This window comes from Chaetodon auriga, chromosome 23, assembly GCF_051107435.1.
Source record: "Chaetodon auriga isolate fChaAug3 chromosome 23, fChaAug3.hap1, whole genome shotgun sequence".
NCBI lineage: Eukaryota > Metazoa > Chordata > Actinopteri > Chaetodontiformes > Chaetodontidae > Chaetodon > Chaetodon auriga.
The window spans coordinates 9,867,618-9,891,008 of record NC_135096.1 but is presented as its reverse complement, the minus strand read 5'-3'; the positions used below and the strand labels follow the sequence as shown (position 1 = coordinate 9,891,008).

Here is a 23,391-nt window from a genome sequence, read left to right as displayed (position 1 = left end):
GAGGCTCCGCGGTTTGACGTCGCAGATGTCGTCATGTCACGATTTGTCTGTCTGTCAGCCGTGTCAAACTCCGAACTCAGCAAATTCCGCCGTCGCCAGAAAAGTTTTAAATTTTTCTGGCAGCCCCAACTTCTCTTAGCCTATCAGAGCACTCGGTCGAAGCCACAGCTTCTAACTTTCTCGGAGCCCATGTGGGTGCACGCGTGGGTGTGTGTGTATTTCCCCTACGGCTGCTCTAGGTCTCCACTTAATAAGACCGTTGTTCCTCTCCTGTCCAAACCGACAAGCTTTGTGAGTAATGAACATCTCCCAGGCAGCCTTCCAACAACAGCAGGTTTCAGTGTCAGTTGCTGTCAGCAGCCAATGACTCTGATCTGCTGTTTTATTACACCCAAAAGGTGTGTGTGCGTGTGTGCGGGAGGGAGAAAGCAAGTGAGGAAGTAGTGCAGAAGTGTAGCTGAGTGTGTCTTCTGTGCGTTACACAAATAACGCGTGTGTGTTTCACAGAGAAGTGTATATTGGAAGAGTGTTGTGTGTGTTTGTCAGACGGAGCCATAATGAGGCAGCGCCCAGATGAAGACGTCTCATGTTCTTCCCAGAGGGTCTGCTGGGTAAAGAGCAGCGCTGCAGCCGCGTGACACTGTTTGCGTTGGACAACCTATCAGCTCAGAGGAAAAACATTACCTCCGCAGGTGATGACAGTAATAAAGATGGACTCAAACACCGACGGACGGCCGCAGAGGTTTGCATGTTTGCTCTCTGTCTAACACGCTCATCCCCTCCACTCTTTCTTTAAAGCCAGCATCAGAGCAAAACTCACTCTTTCCATCAAGTGCAATCAACATCTTTGCCTCGGTGCCGCCACTGCAGAGACATTTCAGCAGGTTTCATAGCAACGCGCCACACTCTGAACGTCACATGGCCAAAATTAGCCGGGCAAATGTCTAGCGGAAATAAGGACATAAAATCACAGTATAGTTACAAAGAAACGACAGTAACAAGAGGAAAGCCAAATGGCGCCGTCAGAAGAAAATCCTTGCAAATGGAATTAAGGAGAAAAAAACAGCACAAATTTGACAAAATGAATACAGCACACATCTCATGGAGTCTTTTGATATTGTAAAACTGCAGTATTATTTCAAAAATGAAACAAAATTTGTCATGAAGTACAGAGAGATGGACAAACACACATTGTTGGTTTTCATATTATCACAAACAAAAGAAGAAAGCACCAGTCGGAGAGTAATACATTTCCTCGACACGTGCACATCAGAGTTGCAACAGAAACTGTGTTTCTCAATGTGGGTCAGAGGACCTCCAGGGACCCTTCAGAGGACTCCTGGGGGTCCACGGCAAATTGAGAAATAGATTAATAGCGCTGTAACTCAATTCCACAGGAATTTCTTCTAATTACAGGCATTACATTATGTATGAGAACGAGTATTGTTAATTGTAGGTTTCATGTTCAATATTATCTCCCCACAGGATGGTGACAAAATGTGTCTTTTTAGGGGTCTGTTGCATGGCAATGTCTGAAAAGTGCTCTTCCAAGCAGGCAAAACTTGACAGTAAACTGTACAAATCATTCATAATTCAATCATGATTTGCATTCAGACAGAAAGGCGTTATATTTGGCGCCATTCCATTGGTTATTCCATTTCAACCTCGCCTGCCCCCATAATCTACTTTGGCCTTTTCAGCTGAAGGAAGCGCTTCTACAAACCCAATCTTGTGTGACAGGTGTGATGGAGAAGGGCCAATAAAAGCCTGCACGGCGCGCTGCGTGCAGCCACCGGCTCTCCAATCCGTGGCTGAATCCTGCTGTGGTTTGATTCCTGGCTGCCACACTCTCCACTGTGATCCCTCTGTGTCTGTGACCCTCCCTGCCCTTCAGCAACAAAAAGGAAATAGACACGAGGGAGGTCATACCCCGCTGCTCTCCTTCAGGAGTGTAAAACAGGAATGGCACCGTCTGTTTTGCCAGAGCACCTCTGATTTTATGTCACTGGGAGGGAATGTGAGCTGCAGAACCTCATTACAGAAAAGGAATGGATCTACAGTCAGACCTCTGCGGTTTTGTGTTACAACATCAAGAAAGCTTGTATTCTAAAAGGCTGCACCCGTATCGTCTAATTGAACTCCGGAGTCGGCGTTTAGGAAGCAATTCTTGGCTTTAAACAGCCACAGCCGATGAGAGGCTTTTGTCTTTATTGTCATATTATCTCTTGGGATGGTGATGAGATGATTAATCATTTCCTGCTGCAGCCTCGCGCTCGCAGAAGGCTGGCATCGCTCAGCAGAGCGCAACGCCCTGGGTGGAGGAAAACGGTATTATGGCCCAGGTAATTGGTGGAGGACCATCACTCATAAGCGATCTAATTAATCTCATTAAAACATCCCTCTCTGGTTGCATAGAGTTGTTTCTTGAGGACCGCTGCAACAGAAGGAGTTTTCCAAAATGGTCTTATCCATCCTGATGAGTGTCATACACGCAAAAGAGAAAGTGCAGCTGAAGCGAGTGACAGAAAATCAATGCAACAATGCCATGTAAACCGCGGCTGGCCATTTCCTAATGTCATTCTGCGTAGTAGGGGATGTGCGGTGGTAAAAGGATGCTTTCTCATTGCTCAGCTGGAGGTGGCTTTTGTCAAGTCCAAATTCTATTTATTCAAGATGGCTCCCTGGTTGTCTCCCAAGACGCATGGCATGCTGCGGATTAAGACCAAAAACGCAATCAATTCACCCAGCAGGAGATCAGGGGAAATAACAGATAAGGTTCTTAGCATAATTCATACAGTCCCCAATCTGGCTAGGATTAATGTATGTCTTCACTGTAGCTCGCTCTCATTTGTATGTTGGAGCTCGTGTGGGGCTAAATTGGCGCTTCATGTGGCCCATTACAATCAGGCTTTGTTTGGAAAGGCCCCCGTGAGGACTGGATGTGACCACATTGTTCTGCAAGACATCTGTACCTAATGCAATTTAGGAGTGATGTAATCTCATCTATATTTTATTATCACAAAGCTTTTCTTCCGTTGCAATTTACAGCAGGTCGTGTCAGCATATTAATCTGCATATATAAACAAAAAACTGTGGAGTATTCGGTGAAAAAAAGTCAAATGCCAAATGCATAGCAGCACTTTAAGCCAAGACAAGAATGTATGCAGCATTAACTCAACATACAGTTCATGCATGAAAATGTTCCATAGAGTCACAGGAGAGTCTTGGTGGTACTTGACATCAGTGGAATAAAGCCACAGTAGGTTACAGTTTTACCGTTTTCTCCCTTTAATGTCTGCTGTGTTCAGATGATTGAGGTGAGACATGGAAAGCTGAACAAAATGCCCTCCAACAAGTTCCCCTTTCATGAGCCTTAAAAGACATCTTTTCATCTCCCATTTCATTTTGCAGCCATTGATCAGCCATCTTTCATAGATTGCTTCCAGACATCTATTCAGCCGCTGTGTTGCCACTCAGCACGCCTGTATTTCATAGGTCTTAATGGCAAGGTCTGGCTTTTGTGCGTAGATTAAAACCTGGATCGCAATCACTTAAATCGCCAATAAATTCACAGGAAATAGTCTTTGTTGACTTTAGTGAGAAGTGAATCAACAGCGGGGAAAGTTTCATGGTGCACACTGATGCAAATCTGGGCAGATTTTCAAATTTGGGGGCAAAACAGGACTTCTCTTGCCTCATCCTGTGACATTGTTTTTTTTTTGTGTTTTTTTTTCTTTATTTCGGCGCATGAGCCAGAAAAAGGTCATGTCAGTCGTGTGACAAGAGTGACAGGTCTGGGGCATCATTACTGAGACTTGGAAGGTCTGTGTAAGCACCTTTGGTCACCTCAGGAGAATAGATCCCCACTGCGCTGCTGCCGGCCTAATGAGCACAGACAGCCCTGCGTCTAATGAGAAGAGGGCGATTGCGACTGTCTTCCATCAGCCCTCTGCTCCGTCGGTACAACATCCCATAATGCCTTGAACACGCGGCATGAGCAGCCGAACAGCGGCGGATATCTTGTCACACATCAATGCAGGGGCTATGGAGTCGGCCAATCTGCCAAAATGTCCCCGCCGCTGGTCCGGAGCTGAAAACATTGCGACTGGGTTCCTTTAGGTTGACTCGATATTCATCCACAGCCTATACGCTCACGTGACTGCATAAAATCGCAGCACTTTTCAGTCATTGCAGGAAAGTATCCCCTGTCTGTCCTCCATGTCGTCCCTTCTTTCCAGCTGGCGAAACATGTTTGGTTCACATCTACTAAAGCAGTCCTTTTTAGTTCCCAGTCAAACATTTTGTGAATTCCTGGCATCTCAAACTTAACTTACTTTTTGCTTCTGTTCTCAGCCTCTTTGCATTTCAGATTAGAGTGTGAGTGATGCTTTATGGATGCCAGAAGGGAACCTCAGCCCTATTCACATGCACCCCTTCCAGCAGATGAAAAACAGCTCACCTTCTTGCACGTGTCGCAAGTACGGACGCATCAGAAAAGAGCTACAGGTTTGCAGCATTAACTGTGTACTTCACTGGAAATCTATGGCTAAATTAGCTCTTCTGTCCACATTGAAAAGGTTACATTTTCTCAAACCCGTATGAACAGCTTTCAGTGGATACTAGTGGACAGATTGGCTTTGGACTCGGCAACAATTGATTCGCCTTTGGTGACGGTCCAGATCTGGGATTTCTGCCACTAGATGATTATCACCTTGTAGCCGTAATTATAAAACTAGCAGGAAAAAAAAAGATTCCAAAAGTTTGAGATGAGTTCGCAAAAGGCCAAGAAATGAGTTTAACTTGAGTCTGAAGTGTTAGGAGCGATTTCTTGGGGTGTAAGCTGCAGAGTTGTTCAGCGTTGGCGGTGGGTTTTTGAGTGCCTTGTAGTTACCAAATTAGTCCAATCAAATCAGAAAGGAAGGAAACACCTTTTCTTAGCAGCAAAGCACAATTATTCACATTCTGCAAAGTTATGTTGGCATTTAAATGTGCATTTTCAGCCAAGGCTGTGTAAAGCTGTGATGTAAGTAATTATGAAGCCTTCCCTCCCTCATGCTGTATCATTAGCAAAGAGCTAAGCCTATTAATACACTGACGAGCAGTGAGTGTAATTACTGTGACCACAAAGAATGTGACATTTACCTCCTTTGTTTATCATATTCTCAATGCATTGTGGCAAACGACAGTGAAAAAAAATATGGTCATCCTCAGATTAGTTTGAAAATGATTTCACTGGATGCTGCCAAATACACATAAAATGCAAGTGAAGGAAAAATTTAAAGCCAAGTGCAACCAATCTGTCTTCAATCTTTCATCATTTATGGAAATCTGACTTCATACTGATGCAAAACCAATTATACCTGTGTCACAAACGTCCGTTGAAATTTATTGATAAGTACTTTGACAATTGGCTGTTTGAGTGGGTTGCATTTGGCCACTCAACCGTGGACATCTTCACACCCACACCACTTTTTTTTATATATTTAATTATTTTTTTTCTTTTTTCTGTGTACTCAGTTATGCCAGTTTCTCAATTACTGTGTGAGTGGGCTGGTGCAAAAAGAAAAGGGGGGAAAGTTGGCTATAGCAGCATTCACCAGCAGCCCACACAGAATTATTCTATGTGATGATATAAATCTTATTTAATTATGTGATAGCGGGCAGGTTTGCCAGCCGTGATGAGAGGAGCGAGGTGTTCAGATATACCTGGAGAAGCGAGAGCTTTTCAGCGAGTTGGACCATTTAACACGCGGCAGAAGCATCAGCGTTAATCCTGAGAGTGTAAAACCTGACTCAACTCCGTGCCAGTGTTTATGTAAGTCCACACCATCGGATAACTTTTTTTCAGGTAGTTCTGAACTCATGATGTCCTAGATTCATATCAGGTGCGTTAGTGAACTGCCAACACTGCTAGCAGCAAGTAACTAACAGAAAATCAGGTGTCCAGAGTCTTGACAGCAGCTGAATGGTGGATGCTGTGATGCATTTTGTCATCTAATAAATGAGAGTCACATGACTTAAGTCCAGCACCAATGCAGGATGTACTAAGTGTCACCGTAAGGTCACCACTTTGAAATACAAGGACGTCCGAAGAGGATTTGAATTACAGGTGATGTTAAAATCATCCCAACTCCTCCGGAGTCCAAATTAGTCTGTAACACATGAGGCACATAACCCCCCAGTAAAACCACTGCTTGGGGTTTTTTTTTTTTGGACAGATTACGTATGAGGTATAACATTTTAATTTGTGAGCATGTTGGCACGTGGAGGCAGATTGTTTATACCTTTTCAAGGTAAGCTAAGATAAGCTAACAGTCTCCTGGTTACAGAGCGGTATCTATCTTCTCATCTAACTCTCAGCAAAAAGGCAAACAAGCATTCTTCCCAAACTGCTGAGCTATTTCTTCAACCATAGTTTATTTGCCACATCCACAATCCCTCCCTAAGTTTAGTCATACTGTAGTTGCCATGCACACATATTGCAGGAGGCAAGAACTGGCCCCTGCAAACATCGTCACATCGTCCAATTTCAACGTCCTCATCTGGTTCATAATCCATTCATGTTTGACAGCAGTAGATTTCTCCACATACATGAAGCCTCGTGGTTCTGGCTCCGAAATAGATTAGCTAAGTTCAGATGAAATTTTAATAGTGTCTGTGGGGAACTTTTCTTGCTTTAGCTACAGAGAAAAAGATAGAGAGTAATGAAGAGGATACAACCAGTAAACACAACAGTGAAACATATTCAGAGCAATAGAGCAAATAATTAAATATACAGCACCTTTACATATACAGGTTTATAGTGTATGAACAGAAAAATGTCCAAACAGGCAAATATGGTGAAGCTATTCATAGTGTAACGTGTGCTGGAGTGATTGAGCCTTTGTCAAATTAATGAGAAGCTGATTCAAAGGAAGAAAGAGAAGATAATAAGAGGGCATGAACACACACTGGAGGAATTACCCAGCAGCAGGTGCATCTCATCTTCGGGATATTTCTCTCAGACACACAGAGGATTAGCTTTGTTCCACCCACAAATTCACACACAAAGGCATAAATCACTGCCACACACACACACACACACACACACACATACACACCTCTGCTGTTGAGGACATGTCAATAGAAGATTACAGATGTTTCAGCAGCAAAACAGTCTTTTGGCATCATTATCTCAATGTCAGTGGTGTAATACTTGACATCACATTAAGGCACCATAGGCAAACCAAGAAAAAGAAGTTAAATATGGACACAAAAACAAACCCTTTGTCGTATTATGATGGCTCGTGCTTTTTATACCTGCTGTGCCAGACGAGCACAGCAGGTATGAGAATATATAGTTTTTAGTGCCTGTCATTATTGTGTAATATACTTTATGAAACTGCAGTAGTTATAGAAGCAAGATCCCATTATCGTAACTCAAAACCGAAACTGGAGTCACTATTTTCATCTGTGCTGCTTCACCTTAAAATATCAATAAACCCTTGGCAGCACCCCCACTGCTTCACCCTGCCGCTGCAAACACAGAAAACCAGATTTCTATGCTCTGTCGACCCAAATCCAGCTTTGGAAAGCCTCAACTCCTACCTTTCCAATTCAGCTTTCTCAATAACCAACTCATCCTCCTCCTCACACTCCCACTCGGCCTCATAATCCATAAGGTTTTTGTTTCGCTGCTACGCCGATGACACCCAGCTGTATCTCCCACGGAAACCTGATGATCCAAATAGCTGCTTCTGTCTTGTTAGATGCGTCCTATGGCGTCACGTTAGGACGTGCTAGGAGTTCACGAAAGCATCTTTATAAGCCAGCGAGCCGATCAGTTTGGCAATTGAAGGTCGGGAAAATGAGTTTAAGGCCGTAGAACAACATATTGTGTATTCCTGTTTGCATATCACTTTGTTTGGTCTGTACTCAACAGTCCTCTTTTATTGATCATTTTAAAATATGAAAGCTCTGACTTCAGCATATTCTGCTCTGAACCTTAGAGCTACCAGGTGCTGGCTGAGGCTCGAATCCAGCATATAAACTGATTCAGACAGACCTCCGGGGTGCGCCCCCGCCTCTCCCCCGCTGTCAGCTAGAACCCTCCAAAGGATGAGCGGTTGCAGGTAAAGGATGGATGGATCAATCCAAAAGGCTACTTCTTTATTTGTTATGTATTCTGGTTTCCTTCCTTGTCTCTTTGCTGACTTCATCGTTTTGTTGGCAGATGCCAAATTTGCTCTTTGACAGGAGCTAACGCACTAGATTTTAGCAATATTAGCATTCAGTTGGCAACTCCTGTTGACTAGCTAGTCGCTAATTTGTCTCTCTGCCCCGTGTTGCTGAGCGGGTAGCATAGAGTGGATTTATCAGAGCTTTTTGGCTGAAGCCAGCGTTGTGCTGCTTCTATAAATGAGGTTGATGAGGAGCCATTCATTAAACCGTTGATGAGCTTCAAGACACTAAAGTGCTCCATACAGCTGGGCGGAAGTGCAGAGTCAGGTGGAAACTCTTTGTGGACTCCTTTCACAGTACACACATTCACTTGAACTATGGTCAATATAAAAATATTGTCAAGTCCGGCTTTAATTTAGGATAACTGACTTGCATTACAACACGTTAAAAGCAAAAACAAGGACTGCTTTAGACCAGTCTAACACACCTTTCTGCAACAAACCCAGGCATAATTGAGCAAGTCTAAACCATGGATGAAAGTATTTATATAAAGATGGGCGACAAATTAAAGGAGTCCCTAATTCACCGCTCTGTCTCCCGTGGGTGTTCATTCGTTATGACATTTGGCGACTGAGTCAGTGGTGTGTGATCCTTTTCATTCTCACACTCATCAGACCATTCAGCTTGTGTGTGTGGAAGCATGTCCACTCATTTAGCTCCATGGATGGATGTAGTGCTTCATATGTGGTGACACATCGTTCGTTTTCTCTTCAGCCAGTTGCTTCAAGGAGTAGTTTGACATGAAAGCGTCTATTTGAAATATGTATTCCTACCTGTGCTCAAGGACCGCTTACAGTTGCCGTAATTCCCACTTTTAGAAAAGCTGATTTTATTGTCAGCTCTGTTTTATACCGCCGTCAGCTGCTGACTCCTCTTAACTGACCAGCAGGGGCCGCAAGCGATGCTTCACCCACGTACCCCCAGACACGCCTGGTAGAGAGTGCAGCCTTCAAGTTATTACAGTGTAAGAAAGCCTTTAGGTTGTTGAGGCACTGATCACAAAAGCCATAGCAGAGTCTAAACTGAACCATTAGGAGGAAAATAATTATTAGGGTAGGTATTTTCTTGGTGTTGTGATTGCAGGGTCATTATGCTCTCCCTAATGAAACAAACCAGCAGAGAGTCTCCATCTCGGCTGTAGCCGTTATCATCGCCCTTCAGAGAATATAAAAAGGAAAACACTTCAGCAGCAGGCTAATTAAAACCAGAGAGGTCTGGATGAGGAGGCCAAACAACCCACACAGGTGGCGGGCACGTCACTGTGTGTGTGTTTATGTGTTTGAGCTACTGTAGCACATCATGTTTATGCATGTCTGTATGTGTCTGTAAGAGTGTGGGTGTGTGTGAGCCAGCAATTCATGTTTTTTTTTTTCTCTGTATTTGTGTGTGTTTGTGTCACAGTGCTCACATCTGTGAGTGTGTGTGTGCGAGGCAGCAAAGGACGATGTTAAAATTTGTGGGTGCGTGTATTTGAGGCTGCAGTTCCTGTTTGTGTGTGTGTCAGAGGTGTATGATTGTTAGAGGTGCTTTCCATTCATTTTAATGGCTTCAGCCTCCACTGCTGCCGTTTCATTCTGGTGCCTCCACCGCTGACAGGGAGGACCTAGCAGCTTTCATCTGACAGGACCCTGCTCAAATAGGCCATTGGTGCACCATAATTAGTTCAAATGTCGAAGCCGGTGAATTATTGATGATTGGGGACGAGTAGGGAGGAAGACATTTCACATCAACTGTGTGGGGTTTTTTTTTTTTTTTTTTTTTAGCCGTCTCTTTTTAAAGGACAGCTGGTGCTCTGCGGTTCCCACCACAAACATGAATCTCTGGTGTTCAGGCCACGAGAGGATGCATTTGCATCGGGCGGAGAAATAAACTGGGGTAGTACAGGGAATAATTACAGAGGAAAACTGTGAAATAATGTCTTGTTTTTCACTGAGAACAGCTGGTTAAAGAGAGCGCTGCAGCTTTTTTTTGTCAGCATGTGAAAAAGGGATACCTTAGAACTGGTTGGGAACAAAAAGTAAAATACACCATGAAGACAGAGGCTAATTTATGCTCCTGCCAATCATTGGCTATAATTGCGCTACCATGGCATAATGGCAGCCCAGGCCCAGTCATTTTCCCCCTCCGGCTCTATCACAGGTACTTACAGGGGTTTCCATCAGCTCCTGATTTTTCAAGTGAGACCTCTCAGACAGGAATGACAATGGACTTTCAATGGCTTATAATTATGCCACTCTCCTGCACAATTTCCTGGCCATCATTTGCATTAAGACTCATATGGGCATAAGTGCACCATATGCTGCCCCACTAAGGCCTTTTGATCTACTCCACCGTTGAAATTTCCAAGTGCCGTGACATTTCCTGGAATGCCTCTGAGCCTCCGCAGTCCGACAGTTATCTGAATCTGTTAATTAGATGGATCAAGTCCAGAGTGTGTGACAGTACGAGCTGACACGTGTGTGTGATGGTTGTGACTGAGGATCACAAAGTGTGCTGAGAGGCACCTTGGATTTATGGCATGAAACGCTGCGTCCTTTTTTTTTTTTTTTTTTTTTTTTCAAGGTTAATCAAAACTGCGTCTTGTTTGCTTTTTGAAAAATTCCTCTAAAAACAGAGAAAGGGATACTGGATGTTTGTGCTGCAGCTGGCATGAAGGGCCAAAGGTAACACTGCCATCTAGTGGACAGGGAGCAGTAAAACAGCTGTGAGGAGGGACCTGAGCTGCACATCAGAACCTGCAATTCCGTGAGAAATGGCCGCCAATGCTGATATTAGTCTTGTCCCAGATAAAGTCAGTTTAAATGACTCTGCTTTACTCTTGCATCCATTCATGTGGCAGCTGGATGACATCAAGAGCAAGACCCGCGCGAGAAAATGTCTGCATCATCTTTTAAAGTGCAACTTAATCATCCATTAACTTTTAATTGGCTGTCTTACCTGCTGAAACAATCAGAACGATAATGGTTTCTGTGTCTGGGGCCTTTGCCTGCACAGCTATACATGTTCCCGTCTTTTGAGTTGTAATTAGAGCTTGGATGGTGTTTTCCTTTCAGATGGCTCTTAATTCTGGGATTTGTTGCTCACAAAAGCCGCTCTCATATCTCTTCCTCTCTGCGGATTTTCAGGCAGTAGGCGTCTCTTATTCAGCTCGAGAGGTTGCTGAAAATAAATCATCACCCTCCCACCAGTATGCGAGAATGTCCAGATGGTTGAATTTTCACTGACGTCCTCCCGCTGAATTTCCCCATTGTCTTCCACGCTAAAATTAGAAGGTAATACTTGGTGAAAACGCTGCGTCTGCTCTGAGGGTGCTAGTTAATTATCAGGAACTGGATTTATGTTCCACCCACAAATGAAGCATCGACGCTGTATTGTGTGAGAGTGTAAAGTCCAAAGATAAACCTTGAAACCCCCTTGAGGTTTCTTGGAGGGACTAAACGGCAGGTTTCACTGTCAAACAGTCTTTCTTGCTTGTTCCTTTGGCAAGAACAAAGGGAAAAAAAACATGTCCTCAAGGTAATTTATCTACTGGAAGAGAAAGATGGCATTTTTCTCTCAGAGTTTCCACCATAATTAAGACACAAATGCTTTGATGCAAAACGCACTTAAATATTCTGCTCATGCAGTCGCTCAGCATGTATTTCCAATCATGCCTTGTTACTTCCATTAACGTTACTAATTCAGCAGCGCAGCGACCCAACTCTCTTCAGCGCTCTATTAGTTCCATTATGGCTGTTTTAAACATAGCCTGAGCTGAGAGCTGACACTGTGGTCATTTAATGTAATCAGCATTGTTCAGCAAGTAGCCTGTAACATAATCAATTAATCAATCTGCCGTATGTAAGCAGACAGACGGCAGGAAATGACCATTGTATATTCTGTTTTGATGAGAATTTTCTTTGGCGGCGTTTGACAAATGACTGTTTTATCTTCAAATGCAGCGAGGGCTTAAATTCAATGGGGAATAAATCCAATGTTATGAGGCTGGGATTAAACCATCTGCTTGATTTGGCAGTTCTTTTCATTTTTGCACGCTATATGTGCTTCCTGGGCCAAAATCGGGGGCTTAAGATATTTTCTCGCACTGAGGATGGCATTTTTAAACTCAACGGGGAAACTTGAATCAAGGCGATCCAAAGTACTTCCTGTCAATTTTCTAATGTCCAACCAGGTTAAAGGACTACATGTCACACCACACACAGACAAAACTGTAGCAACCCTGGAACAAAAACCTCAAGATCCACCCTTTCAACCACCTTTGTTAAAAGACAAGATAAAAATCACTTTTATGCCTTTATTTGGGCTCCCAATACACAAATCGAGGATGTTCATCAGTACAGTCTGCTTTAGATCTCATGATAAAGTGAACGTAGGAGGTTTGGACTGATGCAATAAACCAACAGCTTTAAATCTGAACTACAGTCCTATATACACAGTCTTAGTTTGAAGATCTGTATTTTCTGATAGTTTAATAACATTTATCATACTGAATAGCGATTGACAGAGTACAATCACAAGGCCTTTTTGCAATTTTAGCCGATATATCTTAAATGCACTTTCACAGCAGATGTAACGTAAACTTCATTTGGAGCTCTATGAGTCTGCACGTTGAGTTCAGGTGCAGCCTTGGAAGTCCCAATAGACGGTAAATGGAGTCGGCCTCACATTTGTGTGTTTTTTTTTTCTTTTGGTCACGACTGATGCACTTATTTAGATATAAGCAGACCATGTTTGCTAAGACAGACGCCAAAGGTCTGCCCTCTTCGTCAGCAAATGGACGAGGTGATACATCTCCACGGATACATGTAATAAACCCAAACAGAGGAAGATTCTTTCTTATATCAAAAATGTTCGAGACCTGAGATTTTTAGTGGAAGAAAATATCATAACATACAAAAAAAAGGGGAGGAAAAAAAAAAAGAAAAAACTGTCTGTAAACCTTCATGATGGCTGCGAACTAGCTCCATCTTCCCTTTTGTGACTGAAAACATGCACGTTAAAATCACGTCAGCTCGCGTTAAAGGAACTTGTAAAATCCCGTTTTTTCCAGCCGCATTCATAAATCTTCTCATAGGCTGTTTGTTTTTTTTGATGCAAGCTAGTGGTACACAGCTCTATGCATATAACTTTACATTTTTGACAGCTTAACGCTAATCATGATCAGTGTGTAGACACGACTGAGGGCGATGCAGAATTCAGATAACTTAAGACAAATAAATCAATTTTTTTAAATTCTATTAAACATGATAATACCTTATTCTAGACAACACTGTGGACTCTCTGGGGATTACAAGTTCATTCCTTGGGCACTTAGTAAAGAGTCCAGCATGTCAAAAGTGTCTTTGTAGTCAGTGTGTTGGCCGTTGGAGGTCAGCAGGCCGTTGGTTCCGTCGTGGCCGTGGTGTTCCATCATCCTCTGGCCGCTCTCTGACGAGTAGTGGGACGAGCTGAGGCCTCCTTTGGAGCTCCTGCTCTTGGAGGAGTGGTGGTGGTGGTTGTGGTTTCCAGCGTCAGAGTGAGGCCTCTTCCGAGACGAGCCGGAGGAGCTCACGTCGTTGCAGTGGCTGCCGGGAGCTCGTAGGGATAAGGAAGGGTGGTCTATCGTCCCCCTGCCGTTTCCGCTGAGGGAATAAGCGTGCGAGTGGCCGTGTTTCGAGTGGCGGTGGCCGCTGTGCTCTTTGTGCTTGTCTTTCCCAGGCAGAGTCCCGCCCTGCTCTGAGCCTCCGTGACGCTCTGACGAAACTTTGATTCTCATCTTGAGCTCCTCGCTGGTGGCGGAGCCGTTCTCGGTGAAAGAAGGAGGCAGCCGGGCCTTTTTAGAGCTGGACTTTTCTCTCCTGCCGTCGCCCGACTGGCTGGCCTGCTGCGGCTGGGAGCGTTTCTTGTGGTGGTGGGAGGAGAGAGCTGGAGGGGGCGCATACATGTCTGTGCTCGTCTCCTCCTTTACACCGTTCTGCAAGGCCAGCTCCGCCGCGTGTTTCTCCCTGTACTTTTCCAGAGTCAAGACTTTCTGCGGCCGCGAAAAGGCTGCCGCGTTTGGAACGAGCTGCTGGTGTTTACTACTGGACCCGCCTGCAGCTTTGTGTTCGTGTTTCACCAGTGAGAAGTCTGAAGGGTGAGGCTCGGGGAACTGGTCGTAGCCGCAGGACTTTGACTGGTCACTCAGTGGCTGGTAGGAGGAGAAGGGGACTGTGATACTGTTGAGGGAGGACATGTCTGTAGAGTCTGATGAGGTGGAGGGGAAAAAGGAGTTGGTGACACCAGGAAGGCCATCTAAGGACGTCCCCTGGAAGGCACTATCCACTGCTGAGACCTCCGTCTTTGGCTTCTTAGCTGCTTGAATGGCCTACGAAATAACACCGAATTCACCATGAGACAGTGCCACTTCATTTGTCCACACCTGCACCAGTCACACAGTACGTCCTGCACCGCTCTCATATGGTTGGCTGACATGTACTTATGACATACCCTCCAGTTTCGTATCCTCTTCAGCCTGCTGGGCGTCTTCTCCAGGATTTGAAGGAACTCGTGTGTGAGTTCTGAAAACAAAAGACAACAATGTAAGTGTTACGGCCTGTGATAAAGCCTGTGTGCTGAAGGGTCAAATCAGGATCTGATGTGTCAAGGTGGTTCGCAAATACACGGCCATGATGTACCTGCAACCAGTAATTATTTCTCATTGCACATTAACAAGCTGATTATTTTCTTGATTAATTGTTTGGTCTATAAAATATCCAAAATAAATATTGAAAAAGTTTCATAGTCAATTAATTGTTTGGTCTATAAAATATCCAAAATAAATATTGAAAAAGTTTCATACTCAATTTTCAGACAAGATATCAGACAAATTCATATTCTTCATGCACATGGGCATTTTTTTAAAATCATAGCATTGTGCCTTCGGTCCACACACAAACACAGCTGCAGGTCACTGAAACCGGAGCTTTGGAAAACTCCTTCCACGGTGAAGATGTTCAGAAGCTCTGTTTGCAGTGCTGACGTGTAGTCAGGGAAAACTGAGTATTTGGCAACAGAGTGTGCGCCATCATCTCCTTTGTTGACATCAGTCGATTTTGTGCACTGGCAGACAATAGGAGGAAACCCCATTTTTAGAAATAACCCACGTATGTGTGGACGAGGCAAAAACGGCAGCTACTCCTCACATTTTCAAGGTTAGGCTGAAACAGCTGATTCATCTTAAGCTCTACATTTTTGTTTCCAGGTCACAGTGAGTCAATCAGTTCCCCTCATGGATGGAGGGAGGCAGCCTGAAACTTAAGTACATGAAAAGCCCTCTGTTCTATTAACTCTAATCTAATCTAATACTAATCCTGATCTGAAGCACTCTGAGTCCAAATTCAGCCCCATTAAGATCCAGTAAAAGAGATATTTAATTTGCAGATGGCTTCGGTCTCAGGAGTGGTTTGGTGAAAATAGCTTTTGAGTTACTGAGACAGTGAAAAATACTCAAATTTGAAGATTGTGATTTATAATACAGTACTTCATATTTGACCTCCAAGACAGGGATAAAGCAGTGACGGAGGGCCTTACCATCCAGCAGCTGTAACGTTACGGTGCGGTCCACATACTCCCACCAGTGCTTGCCATCTGTAGACACGGGGATCTCCCAGTTGGACCACTTACAGGCCAGGTGAATGCAGACACATGCGACGACTGTTGGCCTGTACTGCAGGCAGAAGGTGGTGAGGTGCAAACTGCAGGAGGAGACAAGAAACAAAAGAAAAAGATCCACCTGTGAGCTGCGGGGCTTTTCTACTAATAAATACATTTAATATATCGACATAACGAGGCGACATTAAAATACAATCAAATTCATAGCAGAGGTTTGAAGCTGTACTGACAATGAGAGTCAAGTATTATTTTTACATCACATACACACAGCCTTACCTTCCAAACCTGGAACATCTAAGAAAACCTTTGTTAGGACATGTTGATAATTGTCTGAAGGGGGCACATACAGTTTCAAAGGATAATGTAGAAATAAACGTATACTGAACCTGTGTTAGGTTATATTTCTGGGTTGAGATTTTAATGTAAAAAAGGGGAAATTATTAACACGTTAAGTGTTTCTCAATCTCCAGAATTTCAGAAAATTTCTGCTCCTATAGTCAAATTAAATAAAATTTCCACACTACTTGTATTTGTGTGAAATGAGTCAAACTTTCAGACTGAGAAACACTGACGTTGGTAGAGAAGACAAATGATTAGGCTTTAAGTTTTCTACGGTTAATTGTCTCTGCACCCTGAATCCCAAACTACACTGCAAACTGCCTTGAATGTACTGAACTAAAAGGTGGGGAAAAGCAACATGGTGACAAAAGAGGGCGCTCACAGTGTTTATCACACATCTCTGAATCACTGCGAGGAAAACACTGAAAGTTAAACTCGGACTAAAAACACTCCCACCTCAAAGGAGGACAGAGGGTTATTTATGAGACAGGCTACTCTTGATATCAGCAGCATGTGTTGTAGTTTTATATCAGTTGCATGCATTATAATTGAACATGTGGGCTTCTACATTACATACAGTACAGGGCTATGCAAAAATTCTTAAATCCCTCACTTATCTCATAGGGCGTATGAGTTAAAAACACTCAAAGCACAATCAATTAGACATAGAAAGCATCTTGACTCAGCTGTGATTTTATCAAACCTGTGTTAGTGCCGCATTTTAGACTGTGCAATACAGTATGAGAAACCTTCTCTTCTCCTGTCAATCCCCCTCCTGCTGCACGCTTTGTTAACAGACTGTATTTGCCCTTATAGAGAGGGAATATTTAGGTACGTCAGTAATGTTGCCCGGTCTTGAAAATACACCATAACACAGCTCTCAGTTATTAACAGGATCTTTGAAAAATGTCATTATCATCAGTGAAGCTATTACAGTCACAGCACTTTAATCTACAGTCCGTCATTTGTGCATAAACTCAAATTAAGAAAAATCCCTGTAAAGGTCGGGTCTACCATCCTCTGCTGTGAACGTCAATCTCCCAGACTTGCATATTAAGCTAATGAAATGCACAGCAGCAGCACAATCATAGCAAAAATTAGTAGCTCAGTACTCTCTAAGACAATAACCCTGACATACACATGCATGAAGCATCTACGTCATATCTCCGAGATCTACTCTACCACACAGAACTGGCACTCAGTTTGCAGTATAGTTTGGTGTTTCATGTTAGCTCTTTTTGGGTGAAAATATGAAAAAAAAGAAAGGAAAAAGAACTGTAAACTATACTTACCAAAGCACTTTATAAGTTTAAGAATCTTTAGTGGCAATCTATATTCAGGCTACCGCTTGAGTCTGTTTTTTTCATACATATGCACTCTGTACCAAACAACCTCGAGAGGTAAACAGCACCACTACACTCCACATTGTGCATTCAACCCCTATGTGCCAACACAGAGCCCTTGTACAATACACCGCACACAGCAGCCTGGCCGGTACTTCCCCACAGTGGGGGTTCCCAGGATCCAGGCGCAAACAGGGCGTTGGACACAGGAAGGGGGGCCCTGCAGGACAGGAAGCTATAGTGTGCCATTACAGTGCAATAATGGGAACAGGATAATAACCTGTTGGTAGCCATGAAATAGGAAGTCTGTGCCAAATCCTTGCTTGCTGTAAAAGGAGAAGAAAGTTCATTTTAGAACTGAGTTGGTGCATTGAAATGGCATTTCAAAATCAGCATGAAGGTAGATGTATGGATGAAAAGCTAACTTCTACAATGAGACCTCCAAAAGTGAATGAACGATTTGCCATTTGAAGACAGCTCTATAGAAATAATATGAAGTGAGAAAGAAGGTTATACCTCGCACTAGCTGGGAACACCTCACAACATCTGTGTGTGGATGATCAACTGTTATTTCAAAACCTGCAATCGAGATTGAGATGATCAGCCACGGGTGCAGACTCAGACCTTCAGTGTGATACTGTGGTTTACATTCATTCAAAAAAGGGAACTAAAAGAAAAACCTCAAGTGTTTGTTAAATATTTGACAGTGCAAACGTCATATATCCAATGTCAGCATGCCCATGTGGTGCCTATGTCATGTTGTTTGCTCTTGCTGCTAAAATAGCCGACTGCAGAAAGAAACTCAACACGGCGACAAAAAAAAAAAAAATAGTATGTGGAGTGCTGAGGCTTTAATAACACTCACCCAGCGTTTGCAGCACTATTGTTTCCAGTGCTACAAGCTCTTGTGCCTGCTGCTGGAATGCCTGAAAAAGATCGATCAAGCAACACTTTTAAATCTGGTTTCCAATAAACCACATACTGAAGTCCTTATCAGCATTCCTGTGGACAAAACTCTGAGAATGCAAGTTAACCAAATTATCTTTGTCGCACCAACGGCAAATTGTGGTTTACGTGGTTAATAAGGCAGGAAAGGCACTTGATTACAATAAGCGGACAAAGACATCTTATGGGTAAGATCGTCAGGTAAATGTTGTATCCAGGGGTACACATCATTTTTTTTAGTCAGGGACTCAGGTGAGTACCAGGAGATGGTGTTTGGTGCTCACTGCATGCACAGAGTGATCTTAGTAAACACTATCTTCCTCGCTGTCCTCCTCAGTGTTTCCCTCCCTACCCTCTGCTTCAGCTTCCTGCATGGTGGATGATGAAGATACCCCTCCCAGTCCTCCCAGATCAGCTGTCTCCATCCACAGGTAAACAGCTGGCTTTGGGACAAATGTCTCTGTGGTCATCTTTGACAGGTGAATGTGTATCAGGCCTGAGAGACGAGGTCTGGACTTGGTTTTTGTTGTGTTGAGATGTGAGAGTCTGCTCTTGCATGCTGCACTGCTCAAAGGCAGCGAAAGAGACAGTATAACCGCCTTGTTGATGTTGGAGTGACAATCTGGATTGCTTGTATTTACTATCTGGACCAGGTCACACTCAGAGGACGTTGCCTGCTTGCTTTAGACGCATCCTTTCTCTCAGAATGGAGTCTCTGTAAAGTTGCAAGGCTTTTTTTTTTAATGTCCTCTGATGCACCAAAGAGCATCCCCCAAACTTCAGCACACTGCAGCTTTGCTCTGATCGGTGTGCTCATTCTTAACTTAAAGCCACAGCATGTCTTGGAGCAACACATCATTTCTTCAAATTGGATCTGTTTTACATTTCTTTTGAGGTGGTGAAACACCAAAGTAACCGCTTCATGTCTGTCTCGCAGTAGGCTACTTCAAATGTGGTGACAAGAAATGCCTGCCTGACGAAGAATGGGTGTTGATAACCAATGACAGCTGCTGCCGTCCTCTTCTGTTTAGTTTTTCCATCTTCTTCTGTTGAATTTTCTGGCAGTTGGCATTCATAACTGTTGCATTACTGTTATCTGCTGGATTGTATTGTTACAGTGTCTGCTGTCTGGAACGTAACGTGCGTTTTGAGACAACTGGACGTTGTGCTTTCCTGATTATTGCCATGCATGCGTACCAGTTATGTGCACCCCGCTTTATACGGTGTCCTGGGGACATAACGGATGAACATTTGGATGAACAGAGAGCTTCCCCAGGACACCTCAGGGATGAAAGGGTATATATGTATATATGTACAACTGTGGCTGAGCAAATGACAAACTGAATGCTGACAACACAGCATGCTCTCCGGTGCTGTTACCATAGTACCATCATATATTATTTGGGACCTTTTTTGTTAGTCTAAATAATTGATCCCATGATGTTTTGGTTCGCAGCGATGTTGCTGGGTTTGCATACTGTGTCGGTGACGTGTGAAAATCCAAAAGGACACAGTAAACTCTCGACTGACTGGGGACATCCCTGATAACGCCACATTGCGAACAACAAATCCATGTTGAAATCTGCAGGACAGCGAGTCAGCTGTTGGTTGCTGGTTGGCAGCAGAGTCCTGCAGTGTGTTTGGCTAACAGACTTTACAACTAACCAAGCTAACAGCTCGTACAGCCAGCAGAGCTAACAGAGTTAGCAGGATGAGAGCTCCTGTTCAGAGAAACACGAAGCGTTAGACAGTAAACTGCAGTTGAATGTGACAACACAACAGGTTTACTGTAAATAAATGAACTGAAGTACTTCAGCTGAGTACAATGTGGAGGTAAAAGTACCTGGAGTTTGGAGTTGATGTTACAGACACGAGATCAGTGTCAACATTTTACCAAACTTCTGTCAGAGATAAAAGTAACCACAAACATTTCCTCCAGTCCTGTGCTGACGTATACTGCTGAGGCACTTGCAGTTTTATAACAAAGATTGCAGCTGTTATAGATTAAAAACATAAACTATGTAATGAACAAGTAACAACTACAGATGATAGAAAAAATAAATAACATTTTGATCTTAGGATAAAGCTCTACTGCACTTGAACATGTGTTTTCTCTCCAAAGCCTCACCACTGTATAAGCAGTAGGACTCCATGTGTACAGAAACACTGAGCCAAACAGGCACCAAAACATCAAGGCTGGATCAGCCTCGTGCAAACCGACCTCAGTGTCACTGTGATTCATTACGTGCATGCCATCTTCCACACAGCACGTATTTTTGGCCACAGCATTAAGCCACAGGTGAATTTCAACAGAACACTGTGTCCATATAGAGAAGACTATCACGCGTCATGTCGGAGTAATTTTGAGAAAACCAAAATCACTCCTTAGTCATGGTCTACTTACGTTGCTCTTAGTGTCTAGGGCAGGCTCTTGTGGGTTAACGCAGGCATGGGCTATTTTAATGACATGCTCCAGCTTCCTGGGCTGCTCCTCAACTTTAGCTGCCAGGAACAACGTAGTCTGGGAAATTATCTATGGAGGAAAAAAAAAAACCTTGGTCAGTTCTCGTAGTCAGCACCACAAGTAATTATGGTATCAGTCGTCACTGCAGTGGTACTTACATTTCTATGGAATTTGGTGAAGGAGTGAATCATATAAAACCTGTGCATATATACTATAGCTGTGTTGATAATCAGTTGAGAGCTGGGTATGCAGTTAAAGAATAACATACGGATGACATCCAGTCCAAACCCAAAATGACTCCAACTTGGCACATTAGCATCAAGCTACCGCTGCGTGAACAGCTAGCAAAACGTGCACCTTGTCAGCTAAATCCAAGCGCAGAATCAGCTCATTGGGCTCAGATTGTACAACGACACAGTCATCACTTGTAATGTATAAGGCTTACTTAGACCTGCAACCCTATCAATAAGTAATCAGGTATCACTGATCTCTTTAGACGCGAAGCTAACAATAGAATCTGCAGTCTGAAGAGACAAAACAATGGCTAAGCTAGCAAGCAGGCCTCTACACTTCCAGCTAGCTAACGTTAAATATAAGTACAATATTAGCTGATTGAACAGCCCATCTTGTCCAACGGGACTCTGTGTGTGATAGCGAAAGGTAATAAGGGTGTTTCGAGGTTTAAAACATGAACTCTAACAAGCCTTGCCGTTCCGGCCTTTATGTAAGCAAATGCTAACTCGAGCTAACCAGTCTATCGGCAAGCTAACGTTAGCTTTTCCGTTTCAGAAAGGATACACGTTGAGTCTCTGGCCTATATCTTGGATTAAGTTTGCGGCCTGCTGCCGGTAAGACAGCTCCCTGTCAGCCTCTATTCCGCAGCGTCGAGACGGTGTGTTGTCGAGCCGCTCCCGGGAGAAGAGCCATTTCGTAGAGGGTCCCCGGTGCACCGCCATTACGCTCCCACAGCCAAGCCCGACGGTGCTAGCATCGGGAGGGAGTGGGGCTCTGGGGGCACCGGAAGGACGAAATGAGCTACCGAGGCTGATTTAAAACCGGTTCTCCACTTTCCGAATAGTGCCATCAGTGGTCGGTGGTGCAAATAGGCCTAGTTGTTGCCATGCATTAATGATGCTGTGACGGATAACATTGTGTCCAAGACAAAAAGCGTTCATTTGGATGTATTAGGTAGAGGTATTGAGCCATTTAGCCAGTAGCCACTGACAGCCTGTGTTTTTCCTTATTCACAAAAAAGTCAGCAAGTTTGGTTGAAATATCCGATTTAGCCACTAGGTGTCAGAAGTGCGCTTTTCTCTCCGATCGCATTTTTCTCATTACTGTACTGTTTGTTTGTAATGATTTTGATTTTAACCCTAAACTGAGACTATTATTTGCGTCTATATAGTGGCTGAATTCCTGGGGATGTGGAGTGACTCCAGACCCAGGCCATAGCTGATATTTTTATTAATTGGAATTTGGCGTTAGATATGGCTACCTGATGAATTCTAAAAAAAAAAAAAAAAAAAAAAAAAAAAAGCTCATCTTTAATAATATAACATAAGGCCTGAGATCACATTTGACCTCACATGGGCTGAGGTGGCACAATTTCCATGGGAGATAAATACATGTGCAATCTGAGACCACATGGTGGAGCGTCCTCTGCCCTGCACTACTCCCTTTTTACCACGAGGTGGAGGCAGAGACGAAGCACTAAAGTCAAACTGAGCGACTGAACTCCCTCAGTCCCAAAGTGCTCTAATTAAACAAGATAAATGTCAAGTGTAGGTTTATAAACCTGCTGCACAAGAATCTTCTCAAATAACTAAACGTAACCAGGGTGTGGAGTCTGAAATGTGATTATTTTGAGAGCATTATGCCTCTGAGGGAGAAAAGTGCACATCATGATCAACCTGCTTGCTTCAATTGTCCACAGTTACAATACTTCCCTGCTAAATAATTGATAAAATCCTAATTTTGATCCTCAGAGAGAGATATGGAGATAAATGTTTAAACTGTGCTCACGTCAAAAAAACATGAGCCTGTATACAATGAATGCCAAAGGTCGTCTTGTGTGTAATTTTGCTGCCCTTTTTAGTGAATGTGTGTGAGGTTGTGATGGCATGCACAACTGTCTGCGAGCAAAAATCTTCTTCTTGCCTCCCTTATTGTCTGTGAGCACGATGCAACAAGAAACCTTCAGTTAAATGTTCCAGCTCGGTCTGTATTTCTCTGTATGTGTGCACACAAGGGTTTTTCAGTGCGACGTGTGAAATGATTATTTTAGTTTTTCAGTCTTACATTTCAGTTAATCCACTTTACATGACTCAGAATGGACGCTTTATGGTTTGGAAATACCATATCATTGGTTGTAATCTTGAAAATAACATATGAGTGCTTATCAAGCAGGCCGAGTTCTGTGTCTTAGCAACCCGTTACAGGAATCGCGTT

At 43.5% G+C, this 23,391-nt stretch overlaps 2 protein-coding genes across 8 annotated transcripts in view; one reads left to right on the top strand and one right to left on the bottom strand.

Annotated features, from left to right (window-relative positions):
• Window positions 1-1,240: 1,240 nt before the first annotated feature.
• Window positions 1,241-23,391, top strand: part of LOC143315931 (transmembrane protein 163a) — a 44,704-nt gene continuing 22,553 nt past the window's right edge. The window contains exons 1-3 of one of the 5 annotated variants that reach the window (XM_076723515.1): window positions 4,428-4,506; window positions 5,658-5,815; window positions 18,844-18,910. The gene's annotated coding sequence lies outside the window, so the exon portion shown is untranslated. The other 4 variants (XM_076723514.1, XM_076723516.1, XM_076723513.1 and 1 more) reach the window with 4 other exon arrangements.
• LOC143315929 (cyclin-T2-like) lies at window positions 12,501-21,989 on the bottom strand. Of its 3 annotated transcripts, none has more exons than XR_013076205.1 (9): window positions 21,742-21,989; window positions 21,102-21,183; window positions 20,884-21,012; window positions 18,400-18,460; window positions 18,051-18,113; window positions 17,484-17,860; window positions 15,772-15,935; window positions 14,689-14,759; window positions 12,501-14,566 (listed from the first exon to the last, which is right to left on the bottom strand). XR_013076205.1 is itself a non-coding variant. In XM_076723506.1 (9 exons), exons 1-9 carry the CDS (start codon window positions 21,897-21,899, stop codon window positions 13,508-13,510), a joined length of 1,833 nt encoding a protein of 610 aa, XP_076579621.1. In that variant the 5' UTR covers window positions 21,900-21,975; the 3' UTR covers window positions 12,501-13,507. The 3 variants fall into 3 exon arrangements, 2 of the variants coding, with proteins under 2 accessions (XP_076579621.1, XP_076579622.1); XM_076723506.1 differs by having other exon boundaries at window positions 17,815-17,860; window positions 21,742-21,975; XM_076723507.1 differs by having other exon boundaries at window positions 21,742-21,953.

Coding starts and splice junctions, on each gene's coding strand:
- LOC143315929 (XM_076723506.1), bottom strand. CDS start 21,899: ATGGCGGTGCACCGGGGACCCTCTACGAAATGGCTCTTCTCCCGGGAG. Junction 21,013..21,101: donor TCACCAAATTCCATAGAAAT/GTAAGTACCACT, acceptor TTTCCTCCATAG/ATAATTTCCCAGACTACGTT. Junction 14,760..15,771: donor AACGTTACAGCTGCTGGATG/GTAAGGCCCTCC, acceptor TTTTGTTTTCAG/AACTCACACACGAGTTCCTT.